Source organism: Chiloscyllium plagiosum, chromosome 36 (genome assembly GCF_004010195.1).
Source record: "Chiloscyllium plagiosum isolate BGI_BamShark_2017 chromosome 36, ASM401019v2, whole genome shotgun sequence".
NCBI classification, from domain to species: domain Eukaryota; kingdom Metazoa; phylum Chordata; class Chondrichthyes; order Orectolobiformes; family Hemiscylliidae; genus Chiloscyllium; species Chiloscyllium plagiosum.
Window position 1 is genome coordinate 35,566,125 of NC_057745.1, and position 24,940 is coordinate 35,591,064.

The 24,940-nt window shown below is 41.9% G+C and overlaps 1 protein-coding gene across 1 annotated transcript in view; it reads left to right on the forward strand.

Moving 5' to 3' along the window:
* Positions 1-24,940, forward strand: part of lrrk1 (leucine-rich repeat kinase 1) — a 237,289-nt gene that overhangs the window by 17,053 nt on the left and 195,296 nt on the right. The window contains exon 2 of the mRNA XM_043677668.1: positions 2,847-3,000. Coding sequence (XP_043533603.1) covers positions 2,943-3,000 — 58 coding nt within the window. The 5' untranslated portion in view covers positions 2,847-2,942. The remainder of the gene's footprint in view (positions 1-2,846; positions 3,001-24,940) is intronic.

Consider the following 24,940-nt stretch of genomic DNA (forward strand, 5'->3'; position numbering starts at 1 on the left):
CCATGTTTTCCAGGGACAGTTCCAGGACAAAGGACTATATCATCAGGCAAACCATATCCCTGGAAGAGTGTCTGAATATTAAAATGAGGACTTTTAATTTCTCAGTCAGGATATGCCTAAGCTTAAATGTAGGACATTACTGAATGTACAGTGCAAGTTGCCTTGGATAAAGGTGACTGCTAAATGAATGAATAAATAAATGCATTAGAGAGAAATGTCCAGTGTGTTTCTGTTGTTATTGCTATTTGCTATAACATTGTTCGGCATGGTTGTAGTTGTCAGACACAATGCTGACTTAACATTGAACACACACAAGATTCAAGGTGCAGTGTCATGTTGAAGAGGTGTTGCCAACAAATGTCATTGCAGCTCTCACAATCAACTTTAAAGGGGTTTAAAGTTTGTGAGAAGATTTGTGGCTCGGGTGCTCGTTGCTGTGGTTCTGTTCGCCGAGCTGGAAGTTTTTGTTACAAACGTTTCGTCCCCTGCCTAGGTGACATCCTCAGTGCTTGGGAGCCTCCTGTGAAGCGCTTCTGTGGTGTTTCCTCCGGCATTTGTAGTGGCCTGTCCCTGCCGCTTCTGGTTGTCAGTTTCAGCTGTCCGCTGTATACCGGCCACTACAGTGGACAGCTGAAACTGACAACCGGAAGCGGCAGGGAAAGGCCACTGTAAATGCCGGAGGAAACACCACAGAAGCGCTTCACAGGAGGCTCCCAAGCACTGAGGATGTCACCTAGAAAGGGGTTTTTCAAATACCCCCAAAATTGAAATATCTGTATCATGATCAATTTGTCAGCAATTTCCACGTTAAACGAGACAGGTCATTTATACAAGAATATGATAGCACTGTTATCTAAAACTGTTTTTACAGCTTGGCCATGCACATGCTGTGGGGTCAATTTTTGTTCCTGCAAAGTTGGTCAATTCCGGTTACACTGCATAAACAGTGTGCAAAAAACTGACAGTTCTGTTCAGTGTCATTGGATTATTTACATTTGCACCACATAAATGCCAGGCAATGATCATCTCCAATAAGAAACAATCTAACTGCCACCCCTTGACATTCAATGGTGTTAACATTGCTGAATCCCCCTCTAACAACATCCTGTGGGTTGCCATTGACCGTAAATACAACTGGACTAGCCATATTAACACTACAACTACAAGAAAAAGTCAGAGGCTAGGAATACTCTGGCAGGTAACACACCTCTTGACTTCCCAAAGCTTGCGTGCTATTTATAAGGTATAAGTCAGGGGTGTGTTAGAAAGCTCCCCATTGGCCTGAATGGGTGTACCTCCAATAACTCAAGAAGCTTAACATCATTCAGGCCTGCTTGTTGGGCACCCTATCCACAAATATTCATTCCCTCCAGTACTGATGCTCATTGGCAGCAGAGTGTGCTATCTACAAGATGCACTGCAGACATTCATCAAAGATTCTTCCAAACCCACGATCACTTCAATCTAGAAGGACAAAGGGCAGCAGGAAAATGGGAACACCATCACCTACAAATTCACTTCCAAGCCACTCACTATTCTGACTTGGAAATATATCACTATTCCTTCACAATTGCTGGGTCAAAATCTTGGAATTCTCTCCCTAGAGGAATTGTGAGTAAATATACAGCATGTGAACTGCAGTGATTCAAGGGCAGCTAGGGATGCACAGCCAACCAGCAATGCCCAATGTTCCATGAATAAAAAATGAATTGTCTTGAGTGCACTGCAATACTGCGATGTCACAGTTGTGGAAATCTTGTGTGCATCTGTTTCAAGTTTGTATGTCACTGCTGAAATGTAGGCTGCTGAATGATTGCTGTGCTGTGCTATATATGTCTGTTTTCAGTCCTTGCAACTTTGTGTTCTTGGATTGGATTCTAAACGTTTGGGCGCATAAGTAGACTTAACTATATCTTTCAAGTCAGTTACTTAATGCAAGGATTTTCAACCTGTTCATTCTAGAGTTTACATACTTTGGTCTGAATATCTGTCCCATGTTACTTGACCCAAATGGGAAATGGTTCCTGAACTTGCTTTATTGCACAAGATGATGAAGGTGTGGTGGTAATATTATTGGGTGAGCAATTATTAGAGGATGGCTCAGTGGTTAGCACCACAGCCTCACAGCGCCAGAGACCGGGCTTGATTCCAGACTTGGGTGACTGTGTGGAGTTTGCACATTCTCCCCGTGTCTGTTTGGGTTTCTTCCGGGTGCTCTGGTTTCCTCCCACAATCCAAAGATGTGCAGGTCAGGTGGATTGACCATGCTAAATTGCCCATAGGTGCATTAATCAGAGTGAAATGGGTCTGGATCAGTTACTGTTTGGAGGGTCAGTGTGTGCTTGTTGGGTCAAATGGCCTGTTTCCACACTGTAGGGAATCTAATCTAATCTAGACCCATTGACTAATATTCTGGAGACATGGATTTGAAATTCAACAAAAGTCATCAGGAATAAAAATTACCTAGGCTAATGGGAACTGTGTAACCAATATTGATTGTTATAAAAATCCAACTGGTTCATTCACGTCCTTTAGGAAAGGAAATCTGCCATCCTTAGCTGGTCTGGGTTATGTAACTTCAGATCCACAGTGATTGGTTGACTTTTAGCTGCCTTCTGAGGAATTAAGGGTGGAAAATAAATGCTGGCTTCGCCAGCAATGCACACATCTCAGAGCAAATTATTTTGATATGATTCACCTCACCATATGGGACAACTTGCAGTTAAGCCTGTTTGCTGGATATTCACATAAGGAGGCAGGGTGAGTGCACAAATTCCTCCAGAAGCAATGAAAGGAGCAAGCTTAGGAGGGACAAAATAACTGATTGATATTTGTATTTTTATTAGGGAATAAATGTTGGAGAAGACTCTCACAAAGAACATTAGCCACTGTTCAACAAATTGAGATCACATCCTGAAGTCAGGAAAGCAGATATTGCTGAGATGTACTGGGATGTGGGTCATGAGGATGGTCAAGAAGACAACATGGCACCAGGAACAGGTAAAATGGAAACATTAGCAAATAAATGAATATATTTATATAACTAGTGTATGTATGTTTTATAACTATTTCAAAATTAATATTATCAAATTAATAGTAGTGGCAATAAATGTCCACTGCTTATTATTTTGCAGCTTTAGCATCAATTGGCTTCTGTTTCCATGAAAAGAAACTGGTTCTTTGACTTATCGACTTGTGTAGTGCGGTGCTCCCTCAATCCTATCAGAGGGTCAGTAATGTCAGAGTTGGGGAGCAGGGCAATGAGAGTGCTGCACTGTCAAGGATGGAACCAGGACTGAGTGAGCCCTGTACTGTTGGGAATGCCCGAGTTGCAATCTCCTTGTTAATATTAACATTAATTAATTTGTAGCAGTGGTGTGTTGTGTTCTGTCCCAGTACACAGTGCAACTGTGAAGAGGAATCCAAACTTTGTTGTTGTCTAACCTCTGAATTTTTCATGTACAAAGTTTAGTTGATGGCTGTTCTGAGCCCAGGATTGTGTGATAGTTGCTGTGTCTCTTTGCCTGGACAGGTGCTGTAGAAACACCAGATAGATATCAGGATGAAACATGATACTAGCATTGATATCACCCTGTTCAACTTTGCAGTTTTTAGTATCAGCAACAACGGAATCTTTCAAATCAATTGGATTGGTAGGACCCTCACTTTACCTTCAGAAAACAACTTTACGAACAAAACAAGAACAAAAATAGCTGGGAAGGAAATAGTGGAGAGAAATAGTGTTAATGTTTCAGGCCAATGGGTTTGCAAATGACATAGCTTACAGCTATTAAAGCTGGATAAATTAAAATTGGAAATATCCATTTTTAAAGTCATCTAAGTGTGATGCCCATTCATTTAGATAGAAAGAGCAATGATAAATATGATAGATAACTGCCCAGGGAAGGTCAAGTCAAAGACTGGAGGTCTTGGGAACTTGGGGGTAAGACACTTAGAAAACCATTCAGAGGTCAGGCTGGAACTTAAGACCATTGTGTTTTTTTTTGTTCAGTCTCCTCCACTGGATTTTGAACCATCTACACTTTGATTGTTAAATGATTGATTACTATTTCCTATGTTTCCTTGTGAGTTTTTTAGGCGTTATCAAAGTTGAGGTCAAACAAGACTTGAACTTTTCTAACTAACTGGTTTTATTCAAGCTAATATTGAAAGTACAACAGGTTTTACAGATACATGCACCCACCTGTTTCATTCAGCAACATAACTTAGTACTCAGACTTTCCAGTTCTTCAGGTGAGACCCCCGCCATGCTGCATGCATCCTTGTGGTCTGACTTTCCTTCACTTTAAAATAGCTGCTCTTATTTTATTTCTGGTAGCTCCTCAATGTGAGTATACAACTGAGTAAATCCCATTGTAACAAACTACATATGGAGTCTTTTAACGTGGGGGCTGCCGCGCTGCAGCCATCACATAGTTCCAGCTGACCAGAAAACACTCTTGCTGTAGGTGCATCAAAAGGATTGTCTGTTTTGGCCACATTATGAACTCATTAACTGACAAGAATGTGACCCAAACCTGAAGCTTCTAGTCCAGAGGCAGGGCCACTACTGGTACAGCACAAAATCTCCTGCTTCTTCACTCTTTTCATCCCAGTCGACAAAACAAGTTTTTCAATCACTTTCCATTCTTCTTCTCCCTTGATTGGCATTTAGTGTTATGACAGTTTTCTCCAGACCTTTCCAGATGGTTTATGTCATACATATGTCTCATCAATATCCCCAACATGCCTTAACAGTTCTTCATACTTTTATGTACTGATCAACTTGGGCATTCAGTCAACATTTAATGAGTTGCTAGGATTTCTGAATGCATTGGATGGGACAATGTGAACAGATTATGTGGAGGTACTTATTTTCCTTAATTGCCCAGGTATTATTGTGAATCCATTGTTGCTGTTGTGAAGGTCTTGGTAAGCTGCAGTCCATTTAGTGGAGCTATACCCACAATGCCATTAGGGAGGGAGTTCAAAGATTTTGATGCATCAACACTGATGGAACAGCAATACATTTTCAAGTCTGGATTGGGTGTGCTTCTTCAAGATAAATGATTTTTAAAAAGAAGGTACTTAGATGTTGGTTAAACTAAGGGAGGACAAGATGCCACGAACTGATGGGTTATGCCCATGAATGCTGTGGGAAATGATTAAAATATTATTTGACCACTGGGGCCACTCACCTCCCAATCTTTTCATAGCCTTGGTCCAACATGGGCAAAAGAGATCAAAACCTGCAGTATGTATCATTTACAAGATGCACTGCAATAATTCATCAAGGTATCTCAACAGTAACTTCCAAACATAAGACTTCTGCCACCTGGAAGGACAAATGCAGTAGATACATGGGAACATAACCATGTATTTGTAAATTCCCCTCCAAGTCTCACACCATCATGACTTTTAATATACCGCTGTTCCTTCATTGCCACTGTGTCAACATCCTGGAACAATGGGGGTACCTGCACAACATTAGTGGTTCAAGAAGACAGTCCTTCACCACCTTCCCAAGGAAAGGTCCATGCAGTAAGATTTTCTGGCCAATCAGAGGCTGGAAGCTCTTGTGTTCAGTGGTGCCTTGGAGAAGGCTGTCGGCACTGTTGCAAGAGCAGTCAGGTTCGCAAGGATTCAGAACAAATGTAAGTGATTTGGGTATTGTGGTAGAGTGGGGAGGAATGTTCTCAAGTTGGGGTCTGTGGTAAGGGGTGTCAGAAGCAGGACTGTAACTGCTGAAACCACATCCTGTCTAATGTCCAGTCCCTTAATCAGGTGCTGATTGACCTTTGATTGCAGTGTCAAAAAGAGAGGCTGATCTTAACCCATGTAGTCACAGGCCAGTTCATTTAACATCTACTCAACACATTTTCCACAAAGAAAGATAATGCTTGACAAGTCTGAAAGTTCTCTGGTAGTTCTGAGAACTGCAGATATTGTGTTGGTGGATTTCTGGAAACTTCTAGAAATCCTATGGTAGCTGTGGAGGAAGTTAAAGGCTATAGAATTAAGGAGGTAGTGGGAAATACATAAATGAAAAACAAAAGTAGCATTAAGAGCTGCTTTTTCTAGTGTTTGGAAGTGAGTAATGGTGTTCAGTTCTGGCACAACTTCTGTTGACTATACTTTTGATTTCTAGCTAGTTCTGTTAGCATGTTACACAAATGGAGTCAAGTAAAACTTGTAGGAAAAAGTGAGGACTGCAGATGCTGGAGATCAGAGTTGAGTGTGTGGTGCTGGGAAAGCATAGCAGGTCAGGCAGCATGTCAGCAGCAGGACAATCAACGTTTCAGGCATAAGCCCTTCATCAGGAATTCCTGATTCTCCTGCTCCTCGGATGCTGCCTGACCTGCTGTGCTTTTCCAGCGCCACACTCTTGACTCAAGTAGAGCTCGTGCCAAAAAGCATTGAAGTGATACTTTGCATAAATGGAGCTAATTACAACTCCCTGACCTTCACTGTAGTCATGGAGCAGGATAAGAACAGATGATATGGGAAAGTATTTAATTGGGGAGGGGGAATTACAATGCTATTTGGCAGGAACTGTGGAGCATAAATTGGGAGTAGATATTCTCAGGAAAATGCATGACAGAAATGTAGAGGTTGCTGCAAGTGCTGGATAGGATTGTCTCACTGAGCAAGGAAGGGATGGTAGGGTGAAGGAACCTTGGATGACAAGAGATGTGGAATATCTAGTCAAGAGGAAGAAGGAAGCTTACTTAAGGTTGAGGAAACAAGGGTCAGACAGGACTCTAGAGGGATACAAGGTAGCCAAGAAGGAACTGACTAATCGACTTAGGAGAATGAGATGGGGGCATGAAAAAACCTTGGTGGGTAGGATTAAGGAAAAACCCTAAGGCATTCTACACTTATGTGAAGAACAAGAGGATGGCCAGAGTGAGGATAGGGCTGATCAGGGATAATGGAGGGAACTTCAGCCTGGAGTTGAAGGAGGGTAGGGCAGGCCTTTAATGAGGACTTTGCTTCATATTCACTCATGAGAGGGACCTTGCTGTTTGTGAGGGTGACATGAAATAGGCTGATATACTTGAACAGGTTGATGTTGAGGAGAAAGATGTGCTGGAAATTTTGAAAAACATGATAGATAAGTCCCCCGGCGAGACAGGCTAAACTCAGGTTTCTACAGGATAACCCTGGGAATTACAGACTAGTCAGTCTTACATTAGTGATGGGCAAATTATTGGAGAGGGTTCTGAGAAACAGGATTTATGATCATTTGGAAAAGCATAGTTTGATTAGAGATAGTCAGCATGCCTACATAAGCCTTTTGGATGTGACAAAACACATTGATGAAGGTAGAGCAGTGGCTATGTGGTGTATATGGATTTTAGCATAGAATTTGATACGGTTTCCCATGGTAGGCTCATTCAGAAAGTAAGGTGGCAGGGAATACAGGAGAATCTGGCTGCCTGGATACAGAATTGGCTGGTCCATAGAAGGCAGAGGGTGGTAGTCGATGGAAAGTATTCAGCCTGGGGTTCGGTGACCAGTAGTATGCCACAGGGTTCTGTGCTGGGACCTCTGCCCTTTGTCATTTTATAAATGACTTGAATGAGGAAGTGGAATGGTGTGTTAGTAAGTTTGCCGATGACACAAAGGTTAGTGGAGTTATGTATAGTGTGGAGGGCTATTGAAGGTTGCAATGGGACATTGACAGGATGCAGAGCTAGGCTGAGAAGTGGCAGATGGAGTTCAACCTGGAAATGTGTGAAGTGATTCATTTTGGAAGATCAAATTTGAATGCAGATTACACGGTTAAAGGCAGGATTCTTCGCAGTGTGGAGGAGCAGAGGGACCTTGGGATCCATGTCCACAAATCTCTCAAAGTTGCTACACAAGTTGATAGGGTTATTTAGAAGGTGTATGGTGTATTGGCTTTCATTAGCAGGAGGATTGAATTTAAGAGGCACAAGGTTATGCTGCAGCTCTATAAAGCCATGGTTAGACCACACTTGGAATATTATGTCCAGTTCTGGTTGCCTCATTACAGGAAGGATGTGGAAGCTTTAGAGAGGGTGCAGAGGAGATTTACCAGGATGCTGCCTGGACTGGAGGACATGTCTTATGAAGGAAGATTGAGGGAGCTAGGGCTTTTCTCATTGGAATGAAGTATGAGAGGTGACTTGATAGAGGAGTACAAGATGATGAGAGGCATAGATAGAGTGGATAGGCAGAGACTATTTCCAAGGGTAGAAATGGCTATCACGGGGGAGGGGGAGGAACACATAATTTTATGATGATTGGAGGAAGGTTTAGGGGAGATGTCAGTGGTAGATTCTTTCCACAGAGAGTGGTGGGTGTGTGGAATACACTATCGACAGTGGTAGTTGAGTCAGATACTTTATGGACATTTAAGCGGCACTTGGATGGGCACATGAATAATAGTAAACTGAAGGGTATGTACATTAGTTTGATCTTAGAGTAGGATAAAAGGCTAGCACAACGTCGAGGTCCGAAGGGCTTGTGTACTGTGCTGTACTGTTCCATGTATAAGTAAATTGATAAATCAAAACAGAAATTTCTGAAAAACCTCAGTAGAACTTTTCTGAAGAAGGGTCACTGGACTTGAAACGTTAACTCTGCTTTCTCTCTACAGTTCTTTTGTTATTTTTGTTCATTGATAAACCAGTTATGTTTTTCTAACAAGTCATTGAGCCATACAGCATGGAAACTGGCCCTTTGGTCCAACTTGTCCATGCTGACCAAGTTTCCCAAACTAGGTTAGTCTCATTTACTCATTTGGCCTGTATCCCTCTAAACCTTTCATAATTATGTACCTTCCAAACATCCTTTAAATGTTGTAGCTGTACCTGAATCTACCATTTCCTCTGCCGTTCATTCCACATATGCATCACCCTATGTGTGAAAAAACTGCCCTCTATTTTCCCATTTTTCTGCCTTGTCTATGTCCTCCACTTGTCCTTACATAATCACCAAAAGTCAACAGCATTCAGTCAGTTACATCTATCATTCATTTCCACTGCTTCACTCTTCTACATTTTCACTTGAGAATGTAACTTTTGAAAAAGTTTGCAATTTACATATGAAAAAACTGAAACCAACATGGTCATTTTAACAGATGAGAGACTTAACAAACAGTCCAGGTCTTTTTCAATATATAATTTCAGTTACATCACACTGTAAACCTTTGCTATAAATTCTGTCTTACGATCTTATACTCCACAATCACCTGATGAAGGAGCAGCGCTCCGAAAGCTAATGCTTCCAATTAAATCTGTTGGACTATAACCTGGTGTTGTGTGATTTTTAACCTTTTCCATGAATCTTTCTCTCCAGAAAGAACATCTATCTCTACCTGCAGTCTGATCTAATGTAGTAACCAAAATATATCTTTCTCTCTTTGATGTTTTGCACTATTCTTTTTTCTCCAGTCATTTTTCGCACTTCCCCACTAATCTTGTCTGTGTCGGATATACAGAATATCCTAAATGTCTGCATTTCAAATGCAATAGCTTATCAATAGTCTGAGATTCAGAGATACAAGGTAACTTTATTCGAAGTTAACATGTTTTTCATTGTAACAACATTGTATCTTAATTCACTTTCAATCTCACAATCATGCCTGCCATTGTCTGAGATAATCTATTCAAGGTGTGTGAATCCTATTTTGTTTTGGGATTTGTCCACTTACTTCTAGGGTGAAATTTCTGCTTATCATCATCGTCTTGGTCTTCTTCACATTCTATGTTCCTTGTTTTCATTTTGTTACATTTCCCTGCAGCGTTGCTTCTGTTTCTTCAGTCAGTGCAGGGATAGTTAGTCCCAAAATAATTAAGACAAGTTGCCAAGTTTAGGCTACATAACAATCCTATGATGAAGCAAGAAGTCGCAAAGTTACGTGGAACTCCAACCCAGAAACACACCCAACCAGTCTGTGTTGGTGTTTAATGTTGATATGAGCAGGATTGTAATGAATCCTGTTTCCCTTCTCGTTAGCTGGATATCTCTCGTTTCTAAATGTTGACATGGTTACTGTTTCAATCACCGACTCCTCGAAAATAGTTTTCTTGTTCTTATTCGTTGAGGAGCATACAGGAGACACAGTATGATGCTTAGTAGATTTAGAGAGGTAGCTATACTGCAGATTCAGTCAGATAGATGGGTGACTGTCAGGAGATATAGGAAGGTAGTTCAGGAGTCTCCTGTGGCTGCTTGTTATCTATGTCAACAATTTGGACAATGCATGATTAGTAAGTTTGCAGATGACACTAAAATAGGTGGTATTGTGGACAGTGAGGAAGGTTGTCAGAAATTGCAGCAGGACCTTGATCTGCTGGGGAAGGTGGCTGAGAAATGGCAAATGAAGTTTAATATAAATAAGTGTGATTCTTACATTTCGGAAAGTCAAATCAAGGTAGGAGTTTCATGGTGAATGGTGGGGCCTTGAGGAGTGTGGTTGAACAGAGGAACCTTGGAGTTCAGGTGCACGGTTCTCTGAAAGTGGAGTTACAGGTAGACAGGGCAGGGAAGAAGGCTATTGGCACACTGGCCACCATCAGTCAGGGCATTGCATATACAAGTTGGTAAGTTATGTTGCAGTTATACAGAATGTTGGTGAGGCTGCAATTGGACTATTGTGTTCAGTTTTGGCCATGTTGATATAGTAAGGATGTTATTAAACTGGAAAGAGTGCAAAAGAAATTTACAAGGATGTTGCCAGGACACGAGGGTTTGAGTTATAGGGAGAGGTTGGACAAGCTAGGACTTTTTTCTTCAGAGTGTAGGAGACTGAAGGGGGGGGACCTTATAGAGGGGTATGAGATCATGAGAGGCATGGATAGGGTGAATGCACTCAGTCTTTTTCCCAGGATTGGGGAATAGAGGATGAGAGGGCATTAGTTTAAGGTTAGAGGGGAAAGAATAAAGGAACCTGAGGGGCAACTTTTTTTTTTGACACAGACTATACATATTGGAATGAGCTGCCAGCGGAAGTGGTTGAGACAAGTACATTAACAATATTTAAAAGGCATTTGGACAAATACATGGACAGGAAAGATTTAGAAGGATATGGGCCAAGTGCAGGGAAATGGGGCTAACGTGGGTGGGCATTTTGGTTGGCATGGACCAGTGTGGGTCGAAGGGCCTGTCTCCGTGCTGTAGGACCCTATGACTCCTGTAGTTCATTGAGAAGACTCCCTCAGACCAACTTAATCAATACTAACCTTGCCACTATCTCGGAAGACATCTATGCTTTAGGATCCAGTTCCTCTGACAGACCTGTTTGACGAGTTTTCTCCCAGAAGGGAGTTTACTTTTGGCCAGTGGGAATTTCATTACAACACAAGTATATCTGAAGATGTGTGTGTATCATATCATAGAATTAGCAAAGAATCCCTACACTCTGGAAGCATGCCATTACACCCAGAGTCTGTACCAACCCTCTGAAGAGCATCCCACCGAGACTGCCTTCCCCATCCTATCCCCATAACCCCACTTTTCCGTGGCTAATCAACCTATCCTACAGAGCCCTGGACACTATAGGCAATTTAGCAAAGCCAATCTACCTAACCTGCACATCTTTAGACTGTGGGAGGAAACCGGAGCACCTGGAGGAAACTCATTCGGACACTGGGAGAATGTGCAAACTCCACACAGCCAGTCCCCCAAGACTGTGAGGCAGCAGTGCTAACCACTGAGCCACTGTTCTGCCACAGGTTATACATGTTCAAACTTGTGTTGCGACACAGGGTAAACTCTCCTGCTTAATTTAAAACCAGCCACACAGAAAATATTTATCCCGTGCAGTAATGTGTAAAACTTCGAGCGGCCAAGAATGATTTAAAGTAAAAATTAACAACTTTATTTCTTGAAGTATAACAGAGAATAATTAGCTAACAACTACGTACAAGTCCTTCCTCTAACTTTTTACCTTCCCTTCTACAATACTAGTCCGATAAAACTCCCAATTAAGGTTTACAAAACAACGCTTCTTATTTCAAAACCAGGCAGCTATTAGTTCTTGTCTTCGGATCTTCCTGTGTCATCTTTTCTCCTTGTTAGGAATTTCTGTGTCATAGGTTACTGATCTAAAAGGTACTTTTGAGAGATATTTTTCAAGCATCTGTTACATACTAGGACTTGGCAGTTCTCCCCTCAACTGTTCAATTTTCCCTCACTCTTATACCCCAGAGCATTGGCTTGTGTCATTGGCTTTTAAGACCGTCAATATACTCAATTCAAACTTGATTGGAAATTGGTACCTTTTCAGGGTATAATTTAAACTGATTGGGCGAATTCAAATTTGTTTTTGTCTCCAGGCAACGAACTAATCGAGTTGTTCGACCCAGTGTTACATTGTTGCCTTATTGAGAACACTTGATGCTGTGTCCCATAGTTCTGCTGCTCTCTTAAAGGTACATCCACATCTTCATAACACTTGGATTTGGCAGACTGCCTCTCAGGCTGCTGTTTGTGTAAATAGGAGCTCACCCAACATCAGATCTTGAACAGCCACAGAGTCTCACCTTAAATTGTGTTTCCTCTCCTGACACACAACTGTATACCCCTGTGGAACCAGATGGAAATGAAAAAGAATGATCATTGAGGTTATTTAATCCTTCATATGTATACCAGCTCTTTTAAGGAACTACCTAGTTTTCTCCGTCTCCTCTTTCCAATTGCCCTTCAAAATATGTATCCAGTTCTCCCTTGGAAAGTTCAATTATACTGTATATGCTTCCATTGTCTTTTCAGGCAATGCCTTGCAGACCTTTTGCTGAGAAACAGCTTCTCCTTGTCTCTTCCAGTTCTTTTTAAAATTGTCTTAAATTTCTGTCGTTTGGCTGCTTCCTGTCCTCTCACAGGCAACAGTTTCTCTTTATTTATTCTAACCATAATTCTTATTCTTGTGTTTCAGCACTAGTTTTTTTCATGGGTTGGGATTAAACTAAAATCTTCAAAAAAGAACCTTTTGAAAAACATGCCTGAACAGGATAGAGTGAAATTTTAAAAAGCAATTCACATTTCCAAAGGAAGATTTCTCTCTTCCAAATCTTAAATTAAAATATGACTAAACATTGGAAACTATAACTGTAACAAGAACTCAATTGCTTCCTGAAATTCCTTTTAAAAATGGCCTCTCAACCAATTCCTTGTCACACTAACAGATGGCCTTTGATAAAGTCCTATCTCTCAAGGCGTTTGGTTTTATTTCCTTTATTGGGAAACTTTTTTAAAAAGGCAAGAGAGTATTTTGGTTTTCCAAAAAAGGATTGGAGGAGGAAGTTGTTATCAGCAATTGAAATGAAACAATGCGAAGTAACTGTGTACGTGACAGTTGCAGCAATAGCAAGATTACTATTCAGGATTCCTGAATGGAGCAGAAAATTGTTTGATCAGATTGTACATCAGAAGTTTAGTTATCAACCGAGTGTCCATTAACGTGAGTGCACAGACAGGTGGATGACTGGTCAGTGCTCTCCCAAAGATCCTCTGAACCTTGCTGTGTGTGACTGGTGATGTTGGTAGAACAGGGTCTGTTTAACACAGTTTGAAAGCAGTAAATAAATAGACAGTGGCCAAAGATTGTCCACTGGTGCACTCTGTTTGGGATAGAAATGCATCACCTTACAACTGTGCCTCCTGGCTTGCCATTACCATGTAACCCGTACTCCTGCAAGCTTACAGCCGGTTAAATAAAGTCACAGAACTAACACGACTGCTATATGCGAGCACATAGCATAGCGTGTTGGTGCTAAGTGTTGAAAAGCTGTACACAGGCACAGCTTCTAACAGAGGAATGTTCAGATATGCTGAAAGCTGCAAAAAACTATCGACAGGAACCATAAAAGAGGAACAACAAATCATCCAGAGCTGAAAGCACAGGGTAACAAATGATGTCTGTGAATTTTCCTCTCCTGGTATTGATCAAAGTGAAAGATGATATGAAACAGAACTGGCAGTGTTTCCATTCAAGTGACAAAACTGAGATTGCAACAAATATATTTAATGCTTTAGTCGTTGTGGCATCCCTGATATTGTGATGAGGGACAATAGCTCTCAGTTACTCTCAGAAGAATTCAGCTACTTCATAAAAGTTTGTAAAATTCAACACCAGACACCATCTCCACACTATCCCCAGTCAAATAGAAAGGCTGAAGTGACAGTGAAAATTATCAAAGGATTCATAAACAAATTGAGCAAATCATGCACAAAGGTATATGAGGCAATCCAAGAGAGAAGAAACATACCAACTGAAGGCATGGAAAGTAGTCCAGTACAAAGACTCATGTCACATCACACACAAAACTATTCTTCCAGTTATAATAATTCACATTTAACACACTGGATGGGATCACAAAGGATTGGGTACAATGCTGATTTTACACCTGGTTCAACTTTCCATTGATATTAAATTTTGGCATTTATATAAATACAACATTGACCTGAGCCTGTATATTTCCCACCTGGTGAATGACATTAATATTATTCCTTAGCTTTTTGCAAAACTGTTCCACCTACTGAGAATTCCCCTTCCTGTTTCTCAAATATTATTAAGACCTAGATTCACTGGAATTCTCACTGAGCTTTGTCGTGGGGCAATGTGGAAGAGAACCATCAGTGATGCATGGGGCTCCAATGCAAAGACACAGCTTGAGATGGAAATGTGTTGCTGGAGAAGCGCAGCAGGTCAGGCAGCATCTAGGGAACAGGAGAATCGACGTTTCGGGCATTAGCCCTTCTTCAGGATGCTGCCTGACCTGCTGCGCTTCTCCAGCAACACATTTCCATCACTGATCTCCAGCATCTGCAGACCTCATTTTCTCTTCAAAGACACAGCTTGACTCTAGTGAGGAGAAAGATGAAAGGTGGGGGTACAAAGCTGGGAAGAGAGTCAGGAACGTCAGTGCAGAATCAATTTACTTACACCTTTTTTTATCAGTCCTTTATTGGGGGGAGGGAGGGGCTGCAAAAGGAGATCAGGACTGAGATGAGGAATGTTTTGGAGGGTTGAGACATTGGAACACCTTGCACAGAGAGCTGTGGGACAGAGAACTTTTTTTAATATTTAAGGCTGAGATAGGTTTATTTTTGATCAGTAGGAGAATCAAGAGTTAAAGGAAAGGGGTTGCAAAGTGGACAAAAGGAATGCCAATCAACTATGATTCTATTGAACTGGCAGCACAGGCTTGAGGGGCCAAATGGCCGACTCTTGTTACTGTTTCTTGTGCTGTCTATAGGGTACAAGGGCCCAGCAACAGGATCAAAATACTGGTGCTTTAACATGGAGCATGTGAGGAAAAGTATGAGTTGACAAAAAATTGTAAGGGTGGCAACAGCATTGAATGGTAAGATAGTAGGTAAGTGAGTTGATCTGTGAGAGGATGACATTCACATTGGGTCAGTTTTTCTACTGGAGATAACGTGACAGAAGGTGAGAAGGGGAAATAATTAAGTTAGGTCTGAAGAGAGACTTGCCACTTTCTTATCACCTCAACAATTAAGTGTTAGTTGAGAAGGTCCATGGGTAACTTTCTTAACTCATGAACAATTAAGGTTGTTAAGAGGTCAATAAAAGACCACGTAAGATTAGATTAGATTAGATTACTTAGTGTGGAAACAGGCCCTTCGGCCCAACAAGTCCACACACCCGGAGGAAACCCACGCAGACACTGGGAGAACGTGCAAACTCCACACAGTCAGTCGCCTGAGGCGGGAATTGAACCCGGGTCTCTGGCGCTGTGAGGCAGCAGTGCTAACCACTGTGCCACCGTGCCGCCCACGTAAGGGTCTCCACTCACCATTCCCTGCATGCAAGAAAGGTGGCAAGTTTCCAAACTGGGGCTTGAAAGTTGTCATTTGGAGGCACAGATGGCTCCTTTATGTTCCTGCTCAACATAGTTCCTCAAATCCCTTTCATTGTATTTCTATCTGTTATAAGCTGAAGCTACTCACTAAGTCCACATGGAAAACAATGGGTCACATGCAGCCAGTGGATTCCCCTTCCAGCCATGAGCACCAGTTGCCTGTCTGGTATTTAGACAGAAGGTGAAATCTCAAACTAATTTTGGCTGTCACATTCAAAATGTTTTCTTTTCGATGAATGAGGTGGAGTAGATTTCTCTGGGTCATAACCTGAATGTAAAGGTTTAAAAATCAAGGAATAGAAGAAATTCGATGGGAACATTGCCCTGTAGGAAATAGAGCTCATTCCAGATTATTACTGTTTATCCCACATTCTGAACTCTGCCAGAAACTTTGAAATGCACAAGGGATCAGTGCTGGGTCCACTGTTGTTGTCACTTATATAAAAGATTTGGATTAGAATTTAGGAACCACAGTTAGTTTGGGCATTACACTAAAATTGGTGGTAGGGTAAGACAGTGAAGAAGATTACTTTAAGATCACAAAGGGATCTTGATCAATTGGACCAATGGGCTGAGGATTGGCAGATTGAGTTTAATTTGGATAAATGCAAGGTGTTGCATTATGATAAGGCAAACAAGTGTAGGACTTGCACTGTTAATGGCCTTATGGAGTGTTATCAAAGAGAGAAACCTCTGGTTCAGGTACATAGTTCTTTGAGAGTTGCATCACAAATAGGTAATTTGGTTTGATTTATTATTGTCACATACTGAGATAGTGAAAAGTATTGTTTTGCGCGCTAACCAGAAAAATCAGGTCTTACATTGGTACTTCAGGGTAATAGAACAGAATACAGAATATTGTGTTACAGCTTCAGATAAGGTGCAGAGAAAGATCAACTCTACTATATGAGGGGTCCCTTCCTAAGTCTGATAACACGGGAAGAAGTTGTTCTTAAATCCATTGGTACATTGTTTTCAAACTTGTATCTTCTGCCCAATGGAAGAGGATGAAGAGACTAACTAGGGTGGGAGCGGTCTTTGATTACATTGGTTGCTTTCCCGAGGCAGAGTAAGATTAGACAGGGTCAGTGTTAGGAAGGTTTTGGTTTTCATGATGGACTGGGAATTCACAACTCTCTAATTTCTTGCAGATCAGTTTCCACACCAAGCTGTGATTCATCGGGATAGGATGCTTTCTATGGTGCAGCTATAAAAATTGGGAAGAGTAATTGAGATCATGCATTTCCTTAGCCTTCTGAGAAAGCAAAGGCGTTGGTGTGCTTTCTTATCTGTAGTGTCGACATGGATGGACCAGGCTAGATTGTTCGTGATATTTATTTCTAGGAACTTGAAACTTTCAACGACCTCCACCTCAACACCATTGATACTGGCACGGATGTGTCCTTCACTCAACTTCCTGAAGTTGATGACTGACTCCTTCGTTTTACTTACTATAAGGGAGAGATAGTTTAGTGGCATGGTATAAAGAAATAATCTGTCTCTTTACTGTACTGTATCGTCATTGTTTGAGATCTTACCCACTGCAGTGGTGTCATCAGCAAATTTGTAAATGGAGTTAGAGCTGAATTTGGACATACAGTCATGTGTAGATAAGGAGTATAGAAAGAGGCTGAGTACGTAGCCTTGCAGGACACTAGTGTTGAGCATTACCAGGGACACCATCACACAAACTGGCGAAAGAACTACAGCAGAAACTGAAATTATTGTACAGGAGGTGTCTATCCTTCGTGATTGTGGTCTGTGGATCCAGTTGAAGAGAGGGAAGCAGAGTCCTAGGTCTCTGAGTTTGGTTGGAATTATAGTGTTGAAATTGGAGCTAAAGACAATAAATAGGAGCCTGATGTCGATGTCCTTGTTATCCAGATGTTTCAGGGTGAGTGTAGGACCAGGGAGATGGCATCTGCTGTGGACCTATTACGACAGTTGGCAGATTGTAGTGGATCAGGGCAATCTAGGAGGCTGGAAGAGGATGATTGGCATGCTTGACTTCATTGCTCAGACCATTGAGAATAGGTGTTGGGATGTCATGTTGCCATTGTACAGGACGTTGGTGACGAAGGGCATTATTAAATTGGAAAGGGTACAGAAAAGATTTACAAGGATGTTGCCAGGATTGGAGGGTTTGAGTTATAGGGAGAGGTTGAATAGGCTGGGACTTTTTTCACTGTAGCATAGGAGGTTGAAGGGTAACCTTAGAAATTTACAAAATCATGAGGGGCTGAGATAAGGTGAATAGCAAAGCTTTTTATCTACATGGATTTTACCAAGGCTTTCAACAGGATCCCTCATGGTAAGCTCATCCAGAAGATTCAAATGCATGGGATCCACAGTGACTTGGCTGCTTTGATTCAGAATTAGCTTGCCGGTAGAAGGCAGGTGGTAGTAGTAGAAGGGTGTTTTTCTGGCTGGAGGTCCATGACCAGTGGTGTTTTGTAGAGATCCATACTGGGACCTCTGCTGTTAATGATCTGTATAAATGAAAATGTAGATGTGTGGCTTAGTAAGTTTGCAGACATGCAAAGATGGATAGTGGATAGTGTTGAAGGTTGTCAAAGGATACAACCGGATATAGATCAGTTGCAGATATGGGGTGGAGAATTGGGAGTTGGGGTTTAATCTAAGTAAGTATGAGGTGCTGCACTTTGGAAGATCAAATGTTAAGGAAAAGTATAGAGTTAGTAGCAGGCCCCTGAACAGCATTGATGTATAGAGGAGTCTTGGGGTTCAAGTCCATAGCTCCCTGAAAGTGGCCATGCAAGTAGATAGGGTGGTAAAAAAGACGTATGGCATGCTTGCTGTTATTGGTCAGAGAGTTGAGCACAAGAGTCAGGATGTCATGTTGCAGCTTTACAATACTTTGGTTAGGCCACACTTAGTATTATATTCAGTTCTGGTTGTCACGTTAAAGGGAGGATGTAGAGGGTGCAGAATCCTGGATGCTTCCTGGATTAGAAGATATGAGCTAATAAGGAGAGGCTAGAAAACTCGGGTTGTTTTCTCCGAAGTGACAGAGGCTGAAGGGAGACTTGATAGAAGCCTATTAAAATAATGAGATGCACAGATAGAAATGACTGTCAGAATCTTTTTCCCAGAATTGATGTGTCTAATTATAGCGGGCATGCATTTAGGGTGAGGTGGGTGGCAAGTTCAAAGGAGATGTGAGGAGCAAGTTTTTTTTGGCAGGAGTCTAGAATGCACTGCCAGAGGTGGTGGTAGTGGCAGCAGATATGCTAGGGGCAGTTAAGAGATTTTAGATAAGCACATGAATATGTGAGATATGGACCAAGGACAGGCAGAACAGATTAGTTTAATTTGCTGTCATGATCGGCACAACATCTTGGGCCAAAGGGCCTGTTTCTGTGCTGTACTGTTCTGTGTTCTGTCTTTTCCCTAAGGTATGGCAGTTCAAAACTAGAAGGTGACAAGAGAAAGATTTTAAAAGGGACCTGAGGGGCAACTTTGTCACCCAGAGGGTGGTTCCTATGTGGAATGAAATGCCAGAGAAAGTTGTAGATGCAGTTACAGTCACAACATTTAAAAGACATTTGGACAAGTACATGAATAGGAAAGGCTCAGGGGGAAATGGGCCAAAAGCAGGCAAGTGGGACTAGTTTAATTTTGGAAACTTGATCTTTGTTAAATAAAAGCACAACAGTCTTCCAGCACCTTGCCTGTGGCTATCGCTGATACAAATATCTCTGCTAGGGGCCCCAGTTTTCCACAATGTCTTGGGCTACATTTGGTCAGGTCCTGGAGATTTAACTACCTTTACCCTTTGTAAGACCTCTAGCACAACTTCTGTATTGTGAACTGTTTTCAAGACATCGATATTTATTTCGCCGAGTTCACTAGCTTCCATGTTTTGCTCCACACTCAATACTGTTGCAGAGTTTCTCTCCCATCTCCTGTAGTTCCACAGTAATTCTTCAATGTTACTTTGTTCTCTGCCATGTTCTGCCTGCCTTTTCTATTTAACTTACTCCCTGTACTTTCAAACTACCCTCAGCCTTCCCTTTTATCTGACTACTGCTTAGGATCCCCATCTCCCTCCTTATTAGTTTAAAGCCTCCCAACTAGCACTAGCAAATCTCCCTGCCAGGTTATTGGTTCCCCTTCAGGCCAGATGCAACCCATCCCTTTTGTACAGGTCACTTCTGCCCCAGAAGCGATCCCAATGATCCAAAAATCCAAATCCTTGCCTCCGCACCATCTCCTCAGCCACTCATTAATCTGCTCTATCCTCCTACTCCTAATATCAGTAGCATGTGGCACTGGGACTAATCCAGAGAGATTACTGCCCTCAAAGTCCTCCTTTTTGGTATCCTTCCCACATTCACTTTGCAGAACTCATTACTTTCTCTACCTATGTCATTGGTACCAATGTGCGCAATGACTTCCAATTGCTCACTCTTCCATTTGAGAAATTGCTGCAACCGCTCTGAGACGACCTTGACCCAGGGATGCAACACACCATCCTGAAATCTTGCTCATGGCCGCAGAATCACTTGTCTGTGTCCCTGACTGGACATTCCCTGTAACAATTCCTCATTTGAACTGTGACAAACACCGCTTAACAGAAGATCCAGCCATAGTTTCCAAGACCTGGCTGCCATTGCTATTTTCTTCTAAGAAGCTATTTCACACATTCCCATAACAATATCCCAAAAGGTTTATTTGTTTGAGAGGGATAGCCACAAGGGACTACCTTTCTACCTCTCCCAACAGTCAGCCATCCACCTGACCATACCTATGGTGGGACCACCTCTCAAAAGCTACTATCCATCACACTCCATACCTCCTAATTCACCTTAGTGACTTTAAATACCTCTCTAGCTGATCCAAACAGTCTGAACTATTCCTTGATTTCTACATCTGACAGGAGGAGAATACTGACTGCTATCCTTGCCCTTTAAAAATTAGCTAACGTAGACTTACTTAAAGCATCTATATAAGCTCAAATTCAGCATTTGCACAATCTTCCTACTGACACCCTGTGCAGGGAGAACATAATGTCTATATTTTATACTATAAGGTCTACAAGATGTTCTAAGTCTAACCTTTAAAAGGCCTGCCCTCCCCTTGCTTATCTTCTTTAGATTTTAAGCGTGCATAAAAGTTCTTAAATTCACCTAGAATCGTCATCTGATGCAAGATATGAGGAGGAGACTGTTTCAGTTACTAAGTGTTGGAATTAAGTTAAATATTGGAGCTCCCTCCACTACTAAAATGATCCCTTTCTGGAGACCTGGACAACTGCGTGGACAGTATAAGACCCTAGCGTGGGGAATAGAAAACATGATGAACCAATGTAAGGGATGGGCAGTGTAAAGCTGCAGTGTGTTGGGGGAGAGGAAGCATGAGGCCCTGGTGTGTGAAGGTAGGTAGTATGAGGCCCTAACCTAAGAGAGGAGGGGCAGTGTGAAGCTCCTAATGGGAGTATGGGGGAATGGGCATTGAGAGGTCCCATGTTAAGTGGGGAGGTTGGACAACGTGAGGCCCCAGTGTCTCAAATTACCAGATTAAGTGCTTTCAGTGTTGGTTGAGGGATAAATATTGACCAGCACATCATGGACATTTCTTCAAAATAGTGTAGCAGTATTTTTCACATCCAGATGACGAGATTGACAACACTTGGTTTACCATCCTGTCTGGTGCTCAAGTCTCTGGAGTAGGTGTTTTAATGAGAACTTTCTACCTCTGCAGAAACTAGGCCATGGCTAATACCTAACACTGTGGATACAGAAATGAGAGTGTTTGGCATTGTCAGTTTGACAAGTTTGTGGCAGTAACAAAAACAGAAATTGCTGGAGAAACTCAGCAGATTTGGCAGCATGTATGGACAGAAAGCAGTGTTAACATTTCGGGTCCAGTGACCCTTCCTTCAGAAGTTTGTGGTAATTATTGTTCTTTGTTTGTAATTTAATTTAGATGATATGCTATTTGATACAAGGGAGTCTAATACACTTGGTGATTAATGTGCACATTGAGATTAGTTCAGCAATCTCTCAAAAGTGAAACACACTTCTATCTTTTATCTAAACAGTTATCTTTAGCCCTGATTACAGTTACCATTATTCAGAAGGAATTTGTCAAAACTATTCCTAGGTATATTTTAAGGTAAGGAGCAGAAGGTTTACAAGGAGATACAAGGAAAACTTGTTCACCCAGAGGGTGGTTGGGAATCTGAACCTTACTGTCTATAAAGATGGTCGGGACAGAAACCTGCATAATATTTTAGTAGCATTTAGATGTGCACTTATGATACTTAGGCATGAAAAGCTATGGGCTAAATGCTGGAAAATGGGATTAGAATAGTTAAAGTTTGTTGTTTCGTGTCTGGCATGGACAAGATAGGCCGAAGGGCCTTTTTCAGTGCAGTGGATCTCTCTTTGTGTTCTGCCCTTGGTGGAGTTTCCTAGATGCAGCTGTTAGTCTTTGATACCTTGATATGAATTTTAATATCCAGAATGGGGAATGTGGGATATTTGGCCAAACTCCTCCAAGTTTCTCCTCTATCCATCACTGTTCAGAATTCATTTTGCAGTCATTTGAATGTACTAACCCCTTTAAGCAGCTTTTGTGATTAATATACTGCAGCAGCATCGTGGTTCTTATCACTCCTGCCATGGCACTCCGTCAGCAAAGATCTCCTAGCTTACATGGATGGCACAGTTTGGATAACATTAGTGTTGATCTTTGAGAGATTTCCATGGTTGGAAATGTGGTCAATCCCTAACTCTAATTTTTCTCCTCGGACCTGCTGAGCTCTTCCAGCAATTTCTGTTTTTGTTTCTGATTGACGGTATCCGCAGGGCTGTTTCTGAGGTGGCTACTGGTTTTCCTGAGATTATCATATTTTGATTGAGAATTTCGCAGCTTCTGTCCATACAGGTCACTCTGATTATGACAGATTTATTAATTTGGGGAATGACTAGATTACGATGAGGGTGAAGGACATCTGACTGGGCAGCAGAACTCGTTGGCGCCATACTAACTCCTGTCCTCTTCGTGGTCTGTACTGCAGTACCCACAGGTGCATGCCAGCTTGGCACATGCGCACTGAGGTAACAAACAGGGAATCATGGGAGTTTCAATATGGTGCTCCATGGGAGTTGTAGTTCTAATCCCGTGGCAGTGTTGTTCTGACTCGGAAAGACATGGATCGCATGTGCACACCTGTAAATGCTGGTTGTCTCTACATCATGGTGCTCAGGGCATACATAGGGTGTTTTTGGAGCGAGGCCTCAGTGGTTAGCACTGCTGCCTCACAGCGCCAGGAACCCGGGTTCGATTCCCCCCTTGGGTGTCTGTGTGGAGTTTGCACATTCTCCCCGGGTCTGCAGGTGCTACAGTTTCCTCCCGCAGTCCAAAGACGTGCGGGTCAGGTGAATTGGCCATAGTGTTCAGGGATGTGTAGGTGAGATGAATTGGCCATATTAAATTGCTCGTAATATTCAGCGATGTGTGAGGTGTATTAGTTAGGGGAGATTAATGTGCTGGAGAAACCACCCCTTCCCCGAAGCCCCCTTCACCCAAACACCCTGGGCTAAGCAGGTAAAACCCACCATTCTCCAAACCGGGGTCCGACAGACCAACTCAACAATCAAGTGACAACCTTACAATATTAACAAATTACTAAAGAAAATCATCAGTTATCACCTGCATCACGGATAGGGTACAATTTAAAGGGAGATGCAGAAACAGGAAGAGTCACTTCACCTGAAATGTTAACTTTGATTTCTTTCCACAGGTGCTGCCAAACCTGCTGAGCTTTTCCAGCAATTTCTGTTTTTGTAACGGAGTGACTTGGGCTGGTTTGTATGCCTAAATCATTGAGCTGATGGATTGTGTGGTTGATAAGGAAGATGTGGATTTATAGATTGGAGTAAACAAAATCTGTACAAAACATTGGATTCAGTTTCAGCTGGAGTATTCCAAACTTGAGAAATCTAGAAAGGAATAGCAAGAATGCAGGAAAGATGGAGGAGAATATTTTCACGGATGGCAGATAGTTTGGAGAAACTGAAGCTGTTCTCTTTGGAGAAGAGAGGACTGAGAACAAGTTTGATGGAGATATTCAGAGTCATGAGCCATGCTTTACTAAAAAAGTTGAAGCTCTTGTCAAGCAGAAGAAGAAAGCTTTTGTGAGGATGAGCTGTGAAGGCTTAGATAAGGGGCTTGAGTGTTATAAGTTAACCAGAAAAGATCTAAAGAGAGGGCTTAGAAGAGCCAGGAGGGGACACGAGAAGTTGTTGGTGGATAGGATCAAGGAAAACCTAATGGCCTTCTATAGATATATCAGGAATAAAAGAATGACTAGAGTAACATAGTCGTGGAAAGTTGTGTTTGGAATCTGAGGACATAGGGGAAAGCTTAATGAATACTCTTCATCAGTATTCACATTAGAAAAGGACAATGTTGGTGAGAATATGAAGACACAGGCTACACGATTAGATAGGAAAGAGGTTGACATAGAGGAGGTTTTAGCAATTTTGAAAGATTGAAAATAGATAAGACCCCTGGACCAGTTGGGATTTATCCTTGGATTCTTTGGGAAGCCAGGGAGGAGATTGCAGAGCCTTTGGCTTCAATCTTTATGTCATCATTGTCGACAGGAGTAGTGCCAGAAGACTGGAGGAGAGCAAATGTTTAAGAAGGGGAATTGAAACAACCCTGGTAATAAGAGACCAATGAGCCTTCCTTCAGTTGTGGATAAGGTTGCGGAAAAGGTTATAAAAGGATTTATAATAATCTGGAAAGGAATAATTTGATTAGGGATAGTCAACATGGTTTTGTGAAGGCTAGGTTGTACCTCACTAACCTTATTGAGTTCTTCAAGAAGGTGACAAAACAGGTAGATGAAGGTAAAGTGGTTGATGTGGTGTACATGGACTTCAGGAAGGCATTTGATAAGGTTCAACATGGTAGGCTATTGCACGAAGCTGATTTAGTGGTTTGGATCAGAAATTGAAAGCTGAAAGAAGACAGAGGGTGGTGGTTGATGGGAAATGGTCATCCTGGAGCTCAGTTCCCAGTTGTGTGCCACAAGGATCTGTTTTGGG